At 37.4% G+C, this 17,531-nt stretch overlaps 1 protein-coding gene across 2 annotated transcripts in view; it reads right to left on the bottom strand.

Moving 5' to 3' along the window:
* The window catches only part of LPGAT1 (lysophosphatidylglycerol acyltransferase 1), a 60,454-nt gene that overhangs the window by 28,442 nt on the left and 14,481 nt on the right, over positions 1 to 17,531 (bottom strand). For both annotated transcript variants that reach the window (XM_086745803.1, XM_086745804.1), the window contains exon 4: positions 4,770 to 4,888. In XM_086745803.1, the coding sequence (XP_086601929.1) occupies positions 4,770 to 4,888 (119 nt within the window). The remainder of the gene's footprint in view (positions 1 to 4,769; positions 4,889 to 17,531) is intronic.

The raw sequence follows: 17,531 nt of genomic DNA, 5'->3' as shown, positions 1-17,531 counted from the left end.
TCTCCCTTTTGACCACAGAAGCTATAAATGAATCCTGGGTTATATATTTGGAGAAAGATAACTGCCACATACCCTGCTTCTTTTACTTATCCTTAAACAACTGTGGCCGGATGCTCAGCAAAGTGAAGCTTTTATACACTCCCAAGAACATACCTGCCAAAGAATGTTTAAGATACTTTATTGCCTTAGACATATAGCTGATCTCCCAGTGAAATCTGAATGTCGCATTTAGAAGCTAGCTATCCTTACCTAAGAGCACGTTAAAAACACCTACAACTTTTGTGGGTTTTTTTAATACTGGCAAATTTTCTATTTGAAGATCTCAGATAATGCAAGAGTACCCATTTCTAGACTCTCTAGCATCACCAGAAGTGGAAAAGAACATAGCTGAGAGCAAAGGACAGCTCTCAGAGATATGAAAGGTTCTGCTCCTGAAACAAGCATCTGTTTCTTCTCTGTGACATGCTAGTATCCTTTCTTGTCTGCCAGTGGTACTTCTTACTAGATGATACACATCCAAGGGAACAAAGACACGCTATGTATTTGTGTGTTATAACAGAAAAATTAGTTCCTAGACATAACTCCCCACTTGAGACTAACACTGCTGAAATGGTTTCTCATACAGCTATCCCTGGGTCTGTGTTAAATAAGAGAGAGGATCATAAAGCAAAAATTCTCCTCTGCAGATATTTACATTATTTCCATTTCAGTAAATTAGAAAGCCTTAGGGAGGGGGGAAAAAAGAAAAAAAAAAAAAAGAAAGAAAAGGTGTGCCCTAAGGACAACAGTTTAAAAAAAGCATCACAGAGGCATTCTTGCTCTTCAAGGCACTACAATATCCTAAGTTCACGCCCATGCACCAGTCCAAAGATGACAGACTGGTGTATGGAAACATATCATTTGCTAAAAACACCACCAAAATTCCACCGATGATTATTTAGCCTGCAGTAGTACCTACACGACTGTCATCATTCATCTACTGCTTTGGCATTTTGACAATTCTTGTTCTATTTTATCAAGCAAAAGTTAAACCAACATAATCTCTTCTACCGGACAAGATAAGTAAGCATAATAATCTGCTTCCCTGAAAAGGTTTGTGTCTTTTGAGGAGTCAACATTGGTCCCTAGATGTTCTACAGCAGTCCTGGAGGAGAAACTCTTGCCCAGTAATGCTAGTGCTTCCCTGCTCCCACACCACTTTTTATTGTCGTGTACCAGCTGGGCATTTAGATGACTACAGGTGTACCCTGAAAGCTGATCACTGCTCTTCAGAGTCTGAAGTCCATCTCACCATGTTTTAGGTGACACAGGGCTTCTAACTAGCATCCCTGAACTTCCTCAGTCTTTTTGAGAAAGAGTGACTTGATTGTGACACAGATCAGTGTGACATGCAAGTTATAACTAAGACAAAACATACAGGCAGTTTGCTGCAAGTGGGCTACAAAGAGGCCAGCTCCAGAGCTCGGTGGTTACAATTCTGCCTATAAGCTTAGGCAGCGGTAAGAAGTACAAAGAGGAAATACTTTTATGTATATTAAGGAATATATACACACAGTCTAACATACAAAATCAAAACCGAGGAGTTCAAAGAGTAGAACACAGCTATCTTGTTTGCAATCAAAAGGCAAACTAGATTAATGGATATTTATTCTGTTTTGCTACCAAGGGCAGAACAGAGGACGCTGCAAGACACTGGTGGTGGCTCCTCCATTTAGTATCCTCAGGAATGGAACAACACCTGTCAGATGAGTCTCTTATCACTTGCATTTCAAGTAGGTTTAAGCAAAGACATTCAGAAGTGTTCTGAGCACAGACTCACAGTTGTTCAGGGATTGAAAGAGTTTTTGGATGATGTTTCAGGTCCTTTTTGCTTTATTCTTCCTGCTTAAATAAGTTGTGAATGTAGAAAAAGCTTTTACCAATTTAATAATAATAATAAAAAAAAAATCTAGGTACCTCCTACTCACAGGCCCACTTTCATTTCACTCTGCACAGATCTCATAACAAAGCAATCCGAGTAGACTCACTTTTGTCTTTCAAGTACCTCTAACTTAACAATGAAACTTGGGAACACAGGCCTTGAAACTTACACTCAAAACAGCTGCAAGCTCTGCTTTTTTCTCTCCACTGCACCCTTCCTGGCACTGTTTTCTGCTCTAAATCAGAAAAAATAGCCACATTTATCAGTTCTAATCCAGCCAGAAAGCAGTAATACCAGCATTTTAACCTACTTCTCTTTGTTAAACACATAACCTTTAATGTTTATGAGACCTCAACTAAGTAAGTTTGTTTTAACTTTCATAAACTCTGTTTCTTGAACCACAAAAAAAAAGTGTAATTAAGTAACTTCTGATTCAGCTGAAACCCTTGCTGTGTGGCTTGTCTTCTGGTAACATACATTAGTCCAACAACACCAGTCCAATCCTTCCATTAAAATTATAACTTTCAGCTAAGTTCCACTTCCCTAATAAGAAATCATGCTTTCCTTATTCACGTAAGTGAATCTGAAAGACAAGAAAGATCTTAACACATGTATTTTAGCTTACTGTTTAGTGAGATTAAACTTGCTTAAACTGGATAGGTTACACTACCATTTGTACGTAAGAATTTATAAAATACTAGAAAAAAAATACCATGACAGTTCCTGATATGGCCCTTGGGAAACACTGTCAAGTTGCAAGAACATTTCAGTATTCTACCTCACTACACAGAAAAACACAGAACTTTAAATCAAACACTTCTGATGTCTTAAATTAAGATTTTTATTTTATTTTTTTTAAAGCAGCATTAAATGGTAAGTGCTTCCAGATTACATCTGGTTTCAGTCTGTATTGGCTGGCAAAAGTAAGCAAAAGAAATTCTGGATTGCCACAGGAGGAAGGTCTGCCTAGTTCTGCCACCGCACCACTGAGAGGCCATCTCTCGTAAGCCGTTTTACTTCACTGTATGGCCTTCTGTGTGAAATGGAAGTGAGACTATTAGCTCTCACGGTATTTTGTGAAAGTGAAAAGTACTGTCTGAGTGGTAAAGTGTTTAGAAATCAGTGCAGCTTAACTGTCAAAATAAAAACAATTTTTGGAAATTACTATCTTGTTACTAACAGATTAATATCAAGGTTCTGAAGGACTCCTTATTAAGTTTAAACTGTATTTAAAGAAAACTGCCTAATTTAAGTAGTTGCCTGTTGTATAATAACTTCTCCTCAACCGATAGGTTTGGTTTTCTTTTTCCTCCAGTGGTTTCACAGTCACTCCAAGTAAAGGCAATTCTCTTCTGTTCAGAAATACAAAGCATGCTATTTAAAAACACCTGATTCAGCAAATTCTATCAAGGATAAACTATCTTGATCTTTCTCACTATTTTTAGCCACTCGTACTTCTTAGGCTACATTTTAAGCATATGTTGAAGCTCATAATTTTTTAGTTCTTTATTAGCTAAAAACATTAAAGCCATACTAGGCTCTGGACATATATATTCCAAAAGCTTTGATTGCATCTACTGAAGGGAAAAAATACTGATTTTAAGGACGTTTTGCTTTTCTGAAAACCTGCAAACCTAACAGTTTCCATGTTGAAGATTATTTGCTATCTCTCAATGCCTTCTTCCACTTTTAACATCTATATTCACTGAAACTTACTCTGTCTTGACTGAAACGTTTTAGCTATGGAGTCAAACAGGATAAATATGGCTTAGATTTATATATACATGAGTCAACGAAGCTCTGTGATATTTAAAACACCTGGGACATCAATAGTCAAGATAACCAATACATATCCACAGGACTATACCCTCATAGTTGTATCTTTATCACAAAGTTGTTCTATGAGTGCTTATTCTGTCATTCTGCTCACTGGGATATAGTACAGACTACCACAGATACCTAACTTCCTAAATTCCAAAATAAATTAAAGCAATTAAAAGTACTTTTAAAACAGTCTTCTCAAGGCTACAGCAGAAAGAAAGAAACTACTTTCTGCTCAAACTTGAGTGGCATTTTCATACTTTCTTTTTTTAATTTGGTTTGTTTGAGGTTTTTTAATCAGCTCTGCTGTCATAAGTAAGATCTGGGAAAATGTCTAAAACAAACGTTAAATCACTGGTAGAGATATAGTATATACACAACCTATAGTGCCAGTTACAAGTTGTCTAGATGCAATAAAAAGCAGTTGTTGTCTTCCTTGCTTTTTCACTGTACAGTCACAAGAAAGAAGACAATATTAAGACAGACACAGCTGATGCATTTTTTTCAGCTTACCAGATATGGCTCCCACCCTTTATAGCCTAATCATACATACCCCCTTCCTCCTGATTTGCACATAAATTTAATTTCTTGTTTAGATCTCATACTCTAGTTTCCCCGCACTATACTCCCTAGACATTAATTTTCCAAAGAGCAATGTGTGAAACAATTGTTGCAACAATAGTTGCACTTCTCACTAAGAAATGCTTAAGAGTTTGTGAAAAAAGAGCTCAAGCAATTTTGACCTTAGCTAGCTAGCTTAGCTTGGACATGCCCTCACAGGAAAGTCACTTTCAGTTTCTGAACTGATTCAGCTCATATTTGACCTTCTTCAAAGGCAACATTTATGGTCTAAAACCTGCTCTGAAGTACTGGCTGTCACATTAAACCAAATCTAAACAACAAGCTTGGGATTATTTGATGGATTAACACACAAAAGTCAGTCATCAGTACCACACACAAATGCAAGCACACTCAACATAACAGATTGCATACACAGAAGCTATCCCACTCCCCGATTGTAGCCTACCGTGCCTTTATCCTGAAGGCACATCATCAGAGTGCAGACGTCACCTGTTGCTTGATGGTTCACCAGCACCATGGCTTCATCTTCTGATACTGCTTTAACATCATCACCCCACTCCACTACTATTAAAAAAATAAAATAAAAAGGTAAATTTCACAGCGAGCACATGGAAATTTTACTATCAACAAGAAAAAAAAATCCACAACCCAAAGACCCCACATGTAGATAATTTTAATAAAGAAGTCTACATGCTACCTGTCAATTTAAACTGGCATGTAGCATAAGGCAGGAATACTAGCAAGACCATTTTTCCAAGCAGAGGGTATTCCAGCTTAGTTTTAAATTGCATGCACAGAGTAAGAACAAAACAAAAATACTCTACTAGAACATATGCACAGAGATTGATTTTTTTGTGTCATTACACCATTCTAAATTCAGGGTCTCAACATTACATAAGCTTTTGACCTAGCTTTCTAATTCCAACTGTCTCACCTCATTATATTAAAAAAAAAAAAAGTAATAAAAAAATTTTTTATTGGTGTTTTCTTAAACTTAGCAAGTTTGTTTCATTTCTACACTTACTATTATTAAACTACTCTGGTAAAAGCAAAACAAAAAATCTGTAGTTAGATCATTAAGTTTAAAATGTTACATTAAACAAACTAAGTAATTCAAACCTACACAAGTTAGCTATAGTCAAGAAAGTGGGTTCAGAAAATGCTACTCGGATGACAGAAACTATTAGTCACTATTCTGTAGCCCAGAGACCAGATACTCCAGTGGCAAGAAGGATGTCAGGAGGAAGCTAGAGCTGTTGATCATCCAACATTTACACTGATTAGCAAAAACATGCTGAGGTAAGGAAAAGGAGTTAAAATTGCTAGTTCCATCATCACAAAGTAACTAAATAGAGAAAGAGAAGCATGCCTCCCAAAGAACAACACAGGATGGAAAACCAGAAAAAGATTGTCGTAAATTGAAGACTAGAATATGTCTAATGCTGTTACTGGGGCAAAGCAACAAGCAAGTCGATTCTGACCCTCTTCAAAAAACCGGATCATTACTACAATGCAGGACAAAGGGAAAGGATGGCCAGGGAGAGCAGCTCTATGAAGTCCAAAAGGAAAAGTAAGATGCATTGCCCATGCACATAGGATACGATTTTGTGTGTGTGTGTGTGTGTTTTTTCAGTATCTTAAATGATCCTTACTGGCTATTATTTTCATTTCTGACATCAAAGGAAATATTTCACCTCCACTACTGAATCTCTAGTACTGTTATTAACAGGTCTCCAGGGAGTGAACAACTCTCATCACAGGATAATTAATTACTTTACTACTATCTGTCTTTTAAGCAGTGGTTCAATCGATGCCAAAGCAATAGGCTACAAACTGAAGATGCAATAATCCATCCATAGCTTCCTTGTCCTTGCAGAAATCTAATTACTATCACACCTTTGAAAACCGCCACTTCAATTACTTTTTAACAGCTTCCAAATTAGTACTGAATTGAGACCAGAACACAAAGTAAAAAAACAAATAAATAAAATGCTGTATTTGGTCACAAGTATATAGAATCAGAGTAGAGATATGAAAGGTGGGAAAGACTATTAATTCCATAATGGTCAACCTCCTTTCCTTTCCCCATGCAAGCTAAGTACAGATTCTTTATTATTTTTCTCAACATGAACTTGGAAGATCCTCTTTATCCCTCCTCAACCATGTGCAAATTCCCTCCAATGTCTTCACTAACTCCATGGAAGTTAGAAAATGCCTGGACATGGCAGTCACAGTTGACCGTGCACCTTCCTTACCAAGTATTTCACATATCTACCTATGGTAGTACCCCACAAGGCAAGAAATTAAAATGAAATGAGAATTGTTTTAATGGAAAATTAATCAACTCTGCACCGATTTTGAAATTATTACTTCAGTGTCTTTATTAACCAGCCAATATACAATAGTCTTATTGAACTGTGGCTTTGCAAAAGTACTAAATACATCTGCAAAACAAAGTTTCTCACAACTATCTAATTATTTCCAAGTAAATTATTTTATTTCTAGATCAGAGAGAAAATGGATTACTTTACTATAGGTACTTCCCTAGAACATATCAATTTATACTACTAATAATTTCTACTATAGAGTAGTTAAAAAATAAAGTATTTTTCATCTTAAAAAATGTTTCACAGATCTAACTTTCTGAAGGATTAAAATAAAGTTCATGACTGAAATAGAAGCCATGAGAAGCAGCACGCAATTGAAAACAACTAAAGAGGAGAACTTATAAAAATTAATTTGCTAGAAAAAAAGCACATTTTAGCATAGTAGGTGAAGACTAATGTCTGACTTTGAAACTTCCAGATAGGTTCCAGTCGAAGAAAAACAGGAAAAACGCTTCTGCTGTTACCTAGAGTATTTTACCTACTCTTGTTAAATACAATAGAGGGTAAAACCACACAACCAGCTTACAATGTGCTAACAAGTTTCAGCTGAGAATTAGTTAAAAGGTGGGCTCTGTTATCCCACTCCAAATGCAAGACAAAAAAAAAAAGTTTCATTTAATTAATTGATTTACTCCATTCATTTGATCTATCAACTGGCCAGGCTAATAGCTCAACCTCTGTGGCTCAGCTGACAGGTAGTAAGTTCTTAAATCACAGTGAATTCAGTTGGACATCCTCTAGTATCTTTTCCCCCTGTCATTTCTCCTCAGGCAATTAGGCTTATCTCTTGTGCTTAATAACACTTTATGGCCAATTGATTGACCTGATTATCATGGAGAAAAGAATCAGTTTGTGCAAGTCCTTCACAGAGCATTGCTGGATCGGAAACAGAACAGCAAACCACAAAAGTATGCAGAAAAACCACTGCCATTACCACAATTTTTTAAAGACCAAAAAACCCCTCAAATATCTAGAATTGTAAGTTCACAGTGTCCTTTTAAACTCAGTAGGGGGAACAAATGCTTGTCTTCAATTTTCTCACGGCACTGAAATTTTCAAAAGGAGCACCTTTTGCTTTAAGAAATACTTGTACTATTACATTCCTCCACTGCAGTTGGAAACACACAAATCAAAATCTCAGCTGCATGGTAGCAGAGCCAGGAATACCGCATTGCTCCACTGTAACAATACAAAAAACAGTTGAAAGACAAGTATTTGTCACTCAGGGGCCTGAAAACCAGCAAACACCCCTCCACTGCTTCCTTCTATTGCCAGGGCACATTTTATAGGGATAGTTATTTTGTAGTTCTGTGCCTACAACCCCGCAGTAGTTAGATTTATCCAAATGCAGTTTAACATAGTGAAATAACATAAAGGAAGGAAAGAGCAGGAAATAAGTTTAACATGGTAGTTTGAAATCATAGTAAACTCGGTACTAAGAAAATCTGGTAATCCTGATTATTAATGACATCTTTTACCCACAAGATCCAGACAGAAGTGGCTTAGCTGTAAGAGATCCCTCATTTGTGACTCAGTGTTGCAAGTAAAAGGCTTCTCCAAGGATGAAGACAAGTCTACTGGAAATTGCACATGCCGTAAGGCAGAAAGATTTATCCTTGTCTTATAACAAGCAGCTCATCATGTATACAAGTCTCTAAAACATCAAGAAAATATTTCATATAATGAGCTGCAAATTGAGCTTTTTACAACCTAATTCTTGCAGAGTTTAAAGAAGAAAATAAAAGTAATAGGAGGTTTTTTTTTCCCCACATTTTTACTGAACTATTACACACCTAAATGTAGCTACTGAGAGTTCTCAGAACACTTAGCTGCTTTGTAATCATGTCCTTAACATAACTGTGCGTGTGCAAGTGACACTATGAATAAATAGTATTGCAGTATGTCTTTAGGCTGGGCAAATGACTATTCAGCTAACTAACAATCCAGTACATTTTTTGATACTTTTGAATACACTTGGCAAGAATGGCAGTATAGTAGTCTGTGCAATTGCCTAGCAATTCATATGAACTACTTCATTTTGCATATTGCATTTTAAAACTTCAAAAGTGTTCTGAAATTTCTGACCATCTCTTCTTCATTATAGTTAATAGTTTCACTATAGCGTGTGCCGTAAGAATGGGCATAAACTGTACTGGCATCTTAACACCTTAAGTTCTAACGAATATCTCGGGTTATTATTTCAAAATGTATTGAGTTTGAATTTATTTCTTCACTGAATTGGAAAGCAAAAAAACCCAGCCTCCTGACAGTAATCTCAACAGCGATTAGAAAAAGAGCAGTGAAGGAATCAGATACAATTCTCATACTAGCATCATCCAAATCTAAAAGCTACGATATTAATCCCATAACTGAAAAACAGGAAAAGACGGGCAAGGTCAGGGAAACTATTTAACAATTCTAATCACAATTATTAAAAACCCCAAACCCATAAAACACCTAGATAAATCACCTGAAAGTTACGATATACATAAATGTACAATTGATTTGGATACTTACTTTATTTGGCGTTTAGATTTGAGTCTACAAACAATGTTCACATCTTTCTCTAGAAACTGGAGAAGTTAAGAACTTTTACTCCAGAACTTCCCACGCTTTAGTTTATTTTTATTCTGATCACTTGTAATCACTTGCATCCATGAGGCAAGTCTTCAAGAAAACCCGTTCCAAGAAGCTGCAGGTTGGCAACACTTAAAACGGAACAGTAACACCTTTCGTCAATCACTTGGAAGCTTTCAGTAACAAATAAATGGCATTATTAACAGATAGCCTCCTTTGCTTCCTCCAAAGCCCTCCTGCTTTCTAAAAGAGCGAACGTCATTATTAGGTATTCAGTAGTGCCTGTAACGCATGACAACCAGGTTTCTGCGTTTGAAACATTCCTCCTCAGAGTCAAGCATTTGTGTTTGGCAAGTTGCAACCCTGCTCTACTGTTACTCACAAATGGCTCATGAAAGCAGGTTTTAGCTAGAGTAGCTATGTACAGTTGTTAAACTAATTTGTCTCTCCTTTATAGATGGGATTCTTTGATAGCTGTCATTAAGAAATCTCAGAAGTGTTGTCAGAGGTTAAATATTACTTAGCATGCTTAGACCGCATTAAAAAAATAGATAAGACTTGCTAAAGGTGTTTTTTTTCCTGTTAACAAAAAGGTTAAAAGGCATTTGTCTCTGTGAATTGGTTGCCTAGAGTTAAAAAAGTAAAACAAACAATGGACTAAGCAAATGAGCATCCCATTAGATTTTTACATTTATTAAGCACATATTTTAGAGTTAGAAGCTACTTAAAAACACCTATAAAAAAATCAGACATGTACTATTGGAAAGAGAAAAATAGCTCTTCCTATCCCACTCATTCCTTCCGAAATTCATACTGCCAAGGAAACCTTCATATGTCGTCTCTGAGCACACACAAGACACACAGGTGATCAATGAAAGTACAATCCAGAAAAGGATGGACAGAACATACATAAGACATCATATCTCATTAAACACAGCTTCACTTTGCATGTTATCTTTCCTTTCCTACTAAGGAATGTACTGTTACCAACAAAAGTATTGTCTATTTCAACGCTATTATACACATCTTAAGGTTGTAAAAATACAGGTTCAAACAAGATTTTGATATCAAAAAAGCATCTTTTACAGCTAACTTGATTCAGGCTTTCATGATGATAATAAACTGATCTGCACTGACAAATTTATCCTTTCATTTCCATCAGGAAAAATGCTTATCATAGAGAAGTCAAGAGAAGCAGCAGCAGCTGGGGAAGAGAAGCCTGCAAATAAAGGGAGATTGTTCCTACAGTACATGTAAATAAACCAAGGCTGGGTTTAAGATGTCCCAGTCACCATTTTTCTGTGAGAAATCATTTTGCACACCTCTACACTTCACTGTAGGTAACAATGCACACATTTCCTTTTGCTTTCAGTTCCATCCTTCTTAGCTTCCACCCTCTCTTTCTCCAGTTTACAGACAGATCTGCTTTGTGTAGAAAAGGACTTTAGCAGTCACAATATTTATGCCCTAAGTCAACCCACACTCTTAATTCAATTAACTGACAGTAAGAGGCATTAAAAACAGGAGACAATTACAGCAGAGATGCCCTGATTCTTTCACCTTTCTAACCAACTCAAGAACCAAATTTTTCTTAAAGCACAGCAGTTCCTTTTGGAAATAGGCCCTAGCGATGACTGCTTTTGAAGACTGACTTTACTTTCCTGGAGTGCATGTGCAAGACCTCATGGGTACACTTTGCTTGAGTTCTATAATTCACTGGCAAAAGGGATGATGTTTGTGGCTGAAGAGAGCGCTCCTTTTACCTATATGTGGCCGAGAATCAATAAAAGCAAAACTTTACCTCGCCTTCAGTGAAGCGAACTTCTCCTGCTGACTTCAGTCCAGGCAATATCATTTCAATAGCTTCACCTCTTTGTAATTATGCTAGGCAAGCAGTTTATATGAGAAGAAATTTTTTGAAGTTAACAAATTCTGTCAGGATACACAAGCTATGCTCACTACAGATATTTAAGGAACAGTTCAAATATATCTGAAATCTTACAAGAATACATCTTTCATCGGACATACCTTCCCCATTTTGCTGGCAATCTCTACCAGCTGTTTTACGCCACTCCCACAACACTGCTTGAATTGTAGAGGCACCAAAGTCCCGCAGCTCATAGTTCTGATCATCTAAACTGGCACTCCAGGTGTATATGGTGGCTACTTCCAAGGAGCGGTACAAGAGATGCAGTATTTGTAGCCACGCAGGCAAACATGGGCTGTAAAACGTGAAGACTGTGATTGATGTCAGCTTTCATGACTACACTGGTAATAAACCGTAGCAGCCAAGAAGCAACTCCACTGTCTGTTTTGCTGCTTCTATTATTAGAAAAGCAACTGCAAGACTGAAGAATGGGATGGAGTGCTGAAATCCTTTTGAAGTACCTTGAGCTCATGAGTCAGACTTGCAGAAGGAGCAAGCTGTACAGTACATTCCTCCCCAGTGACAGATAAAATACATTAAGTATTAACTACCCAGAGGAACATCGATGCATTCATGAACTAGCATCCTAAAGCTCTAATACCTTATATACTGCAGATGTTATAATGGCCAGAAAAAAAAATAAATCAATTTGTCTGAAGCCTAGAAGACGGAGAAGTACAACAAAGGGGCAGTCTCATAATTTTCTCCTCACCATGAAAGAGTACTTTTTTACAGTTTTAACACACTTAGGAAATGAAACATCAGAACAACAAGTTATTAAGGGATATTGAAAATCAAATAGTCAGGCTTAGAAGTTAAAAGCAATCCTAAGCAGTTTCAAACTATGCACAAAAAATTACTTACTTAGAAGCACATAGTCACCAAGGTCCTAAAAAGACAGAGGGATCTGAAATCAATAGTAAATATACTTCAGATTAACTGCTATCATTTCAGTTCATATTCAGTACCATTTCGGTCATTCCTCGTTACATTGTGGAAACCCACACTGTCAATCTATGTTCAAAAACATGTATTTCCAATATCATCAAATAAAGACAAAGTTTACAGGACTGTCTTTAAAATGACCATATAAGCTAAAGATTAACTTCTCCCTTTGGCTGGTTAAACGCTTCTACACACTCTGTGGATGACTGAAAAGCCGTATTACTGTAAGTGACAGAAGAAAAGAAATATTTCCATGAAACAAGGATCAAAGACTCTGAATAGAAGGATCTTAGCTAAGTTGTTACCCAGAGCAAAAACAAGATTTGCAGCTTACTAAGATTGTGCAACTTTATGTGGCAAGAAACCTCCTTCAACAGCCACAGGGCCACAAGTTCACTTGTATGAAAAAATGTCCTGAGAAATTTTGGTCCATGTATGTTTTATTGCTCCCTAGAAAAATACCACAGATTTGAAAATTTTAAGGAGAACTACCAAGACATAAAAGTTTTTCTACCAGTTTGCAATTTCTGTCATTTAATCTCAGGTCAGCAACAATGATGGTCAATGCAAAAAGGTCCACCAAGACCTGCAGGTCCTACATTTCAGTCTCTTTCTCTAAAAAGATTATTTTCAGAAGTGAGAAAGGATTCTCACCACTAAGGCACATGACTTTATACACTAAACCCACAGAACACTTCTCGATTTTCAAAAAATGCAAGTCAAACTCCTGCGGTTTCACCCGTAACGCTGATGCTTACTCTTAATGAGAAGGCAGTCCAAAATCAAATTTGCATAAGCTGATACCACAGTCTTAAAAGTAATATTCAGTGTACTGTATATTGAAACTGCAGTATTTTAAGTATGGCTACAATGCAAAATATATCTTAAGCTCAAATAAAGTTATATCTGTAAGACAGTTTTAGTGAAAACAGATTGGCTTTTCTAGAATTAAAAAGCAAAAATACTTTGAAAACAGAGGAATTTCAGAATATACCACCATTACAACAATTCAAGCACATTTCTCTTTGTAAAAGGTTAAGTACCACAGAAGAGCAGTGAGAAGAGGAAAGTGTGTTTCTTTCCGCTGACCAAAAAACATACTAGTGCAGCTGGGTATTTAAAAAAATGCTACAAATACAAAGCTTGCTATTATTGTTACCCTTATCACCCCTTTCAAGAAAAGAACAGTTGGCTGCAGCTCTGTATTTTTAATAACTTGAACTCAGCAGGTTACCCATACTCATCTGCTCTATCACTACTGCTGAGCAACTAACCGAGCAGGAACAGAGCTGACAAACACAGTCTGATACATCAAACACTGACAGACTGGAACAACTCAATAAAAGCACCATGGCTTCCCCCTCCCCTCCCTTAAAAAATTACAGGTATTTTCATGAAAATTCCCATATGGAGCTGGAGAAGTGGTTCCTTCCTGGGTTCAAGCCAGAAAGAGTTAGAGGCAGGCCTCCCCTGTATATATATCTGAAAAGCATGAGAAGCAAAATGGAAGGAAAGAGGAAAAGTCATATAGAGGACAAAAAAGGGATAAGGTTGTCTGAAATTCAGTATGACAACACTAGGATTTGAGCTTTAAGAAGAAAAGTTGTAGGAGAGAAAATCATCACCTCCAGCGGCACAAAGTCCAGCTGGAGGCCAGTTACTAGGGCTGTACCCCAGGGTTGACACTGGGACCAGTACTGTTTAACATCCTCATTAGCAGTCTGAATGACAGGACAGAGTGCACTCTTCGCAAGCTTGCAGCAAGTCTGCAGACAATGCAGAACCAGGAGGAGTGGTTGATATGCCAGATGGTTGTGCTGCCATTCACAGGGATGCGAGACAGGCTGGAGAAATAAGCCAACAGCTTATTGTTGCAAAGCCATCAACCTTTATCATGGAAGAAGGAGAATGTTATTCACCTGGGATCACGAGATCCAGTCAAAAATGCGTGACCAGTAACCAACACCACAAACTTGAGGCAAATATGCATTGTAGTCAGAATAAGCCATTGTGCTCACTGCTATAAAGTCTTGAGATCTTCATCCAAAGATAGATAACTTCATCTGTATCTTTAGCTATATTATGAAATATTACGGCAAATTAAACTACTCTATTAAGACTGTTTTGTCGGCATGTCAAACATGAAGCATGCAAGCAGCTACACTCAAACTGAGCTACTTTTAGTTACTCAAACACCAAGACATTAAAATTACTATTTAACACTCAGCTATAGCTACTGATACCTACTTAAACATAAAACTTGGAGTAGTAAGAAGTAAACAACAATAACGAGCACGTAAAGTGGGAACGCCTCAGTTATTTCCCCTACTATCTTATCTAAGACATTTCTTATTTTTACTATTTTGGGCAAATGGCTCTAATACTTAAGAAGCAAAACAGAGCCACTGCAACATCACATGAGCATCTGTAAAAACAAACAAATAAGAACAAACATTTTCTAAAAAGAGGCAAACCAGCACAATTGGAGTTATCAGAATAAGGTGGGATGATGGAGCAGCAAGTACCAGTTTGACCAGAATGAATCCTTATGGAACTGCAGTCTGCTATGCTGGAAGACCTGCCAGGCAAGTCCCCATCGGTCCAATGTGCAGAGCATAACCAGCACGAGTCACCTCAGTTGCCTTCTAAATTGCTATGAATTTCTTTTTAAAACAAACAAACAAGCTTGTTAGACATATTGTAGACTTTAGATCATGGCAACCGCAGAGTTTTGTTCTTTTAAAGCAGGTTAGAACACATCAAAAACATGCAACTTCCCACTCTCCTCCTTTTCCCTGTAAGTTTAAGTAAAAGAGAGAAAGATAAACATCCTTGTTATAAAAGTCTTGTAGCCATGTGCCACAGACACTATAGAACTGCTATTTAGGCAGGGACTGGGTGACAGCTGTTCTGATTTTTAGTGGGTTTTGGATTTGTTTGGGGAAAGCAAATTAAATAAAGTATTTCCTCCCTAAGAGAGCACTCTGAAAGCACACCCTCTGTCACAGTTAAATTACTGCATCGTAACAATAACCTGAGCTGTCTTTGCAGAGTCAACTGTCTAGCAGCAGAATCTACCCAGGAGTAGTATTGCAAACTACAATACTACTGCTACAATTTCCTTTTGAGTCACTGGCAATCGTACACACTACTAATTTGATTCTGTTGCTTACCTTTCCAGATGCAAAATTCTCTGTGATGGCAAAGAGTCACTCATAAGGTACTTCCACTCCCTCAACTGTTAAGGTGGCTCAGAAAGTTCAGCAAACACATCATACAGCCTTAAAAAGCTAACAGATACAGGACAAAAACAGATCTTCCCAGTCAGGTTTCAGGGGAGACAATGCCCAGAGAATACACCCAGGTTCACGGCCCTAAGTAAAGGGATACTTTCCAGATTGTGTAACCAACACCAAAAAGCAGTATATCCAAACCAACTGTGTAAAAAAACCCGTTAGGGTAATGGCCTATGCAAACCAAATGACTTGTGAAATAGCAGTCCTGTTTCCTCCTGGGAGAGGACCACCTCAGAGGAAATGGTTGAAACCTGCATTGCAGCCTCAGCTGTTAAACTTCAGAACAGAAACAGAAATGCAAGATTCAAACTAGTAGGTCTAGAGCAAGTTGGCTAAAACAAATGAATAATCAACATGTCATCATACAATACCACAGCACTCTCAGCTTCCATTCAACTGTTCAGTCATTTACGCAAAGCTGCACACTGCAACACCACAGGACTTTCTACTAGGAATCAAACTTTCTTCTCTGTACAACAGAAATAGAGTCTGCATTGTATAATCCAGAAAAATATGAATACCGGGGAAACTGGACAAAGACTCCACTGGAAAGAAATGCACCCACAAGACAGAAGTAAGCCTTTGAACAAGTAATTGGGGAAAATCTGTAATTCTGTTTCAAGAAGAAAGAGAGACACAAGCAGAGTCTGCTACAAAAAAAAAACCCAAAAAAACCAAAAACCATCTATTATAATAAATAGGTAAATAATGCAGGTGTAACCCACAGTAGATTTTTTACTTTTGCTTTTGAAGTGGACAGATTCGAGTCCTTACTGCTTCTGGACAGCGATAAGACTGGAAGGAGGTTGTTACAAAATGTTTAAGTATACTCTGCGAGTAACTGCCCCAAATGAACTCTTGATAAAGACTGCACAAAATTTTTACTGTTATTTAAGAGTGAGCTAGCTCTATTACAACAAAGCTCCGTAAAAATTGCTCTTAAAAAAGCAACAACAAAAAAAAAAAAAAACAAAACAGTGAGGTATTTGGAAAGCCACAATTGTAGCCATATGGAAGATTCTGCTCGTACTTCACCTAGATTTCCAAGTCAGGCCAGTCGAAAATACAGCTTTAAAGAGCAAGTAATTGGTGGCACAGAGCAATGAACCTACTCAGGAAGAGATGGCTATTTCCTCTCCTTTTAAGATTTCTAGATTGCAAGCTTCTTGTGTCATTTCAAGGAAAGCAGAGCATCTAGATGCTTTTCAGATGTTTTTTCCCAAAAACACAGCTGCAGAAATAGCATGACATATTCAGCAATCTTACAACAAATATCCTAAGGCCACAGAATACCAAGTCTTTCTGGGTACAGCGGAAGAACAACAGAACAACTCCACTGCACAAGGGAGTGGAGAGGCTAGGTAGCAAGGAAAAGACATGAGTTGGAAGTCTCATTTCCATTTTTAACTGCAAGTTTTAAGTTACTGTACATCTTGGGACCATAAACTTTTCCAAGCACTTTACAAAAGGCTCTTTCAGGCAAAAGACATGCAGAATGCAGAAAATGGGACTGCACCAAGAGAGAGAAACTTCTCATAGGAAGCTGATAAAGCACATTATTCTGGTGCACTTGTATCGTAGCTAGAGAGACAACTAATCAAGGGTTTTCTAGTATCCATTAAATTCTCTGAAGTGCCATGAGGTTTATCAAATATAGGAACAAGAAAACTGTAATAGGGCCGGAAGTGATGTATATCTACATCTTTTTCTTTAAACAAGATATAGAACATGCCTAAAACTCCAAGTGAGAGTTTGCATTCATCTCTCCCTATGTACCAGGCTTAACTAAATAGCATGGTGAAAAGGCTTGATCAGCCCCCGAGCGTTTAACTACTTAGCTCCAGAACTGTACCACCAGAACAGACAAGAGTCACAGCCAAAAGGGTACTACACATCAAGAAAAGCTGCCGGAGTGACTATGGGTACGAACTAAGACTGTGCTTTTCACATGTGCTACATTAAAAAACCCCATAATTACACTACTGAGGAAGGAAACCATTTTCCCAATGTTCAAATCCAAGTAGTCTCAGAAAAACATGATTTTGCATACATCCTTTAAATAAGTCTTATTGATT

The sequence above is a fragment of the Chlamydotis macqueenii genome, chromosome 3 (assembly GCF_036417535.1).
Source record: "Chlamydotis macqueenii isolate bChlMac1 chromosome 3, bChlMac1.mat, whole genome shotgun sequence".
NCBI lineage: Eukaryota > Metazoa > Chordata > Aves > Otidiformes > Otididae > Chlamydotis > Chlamydotis macqueenii.
Note: the sequence above shows the minus strand (reverse complement) of the source record. Positions and strands in the feature narration are given on the sequence as shown.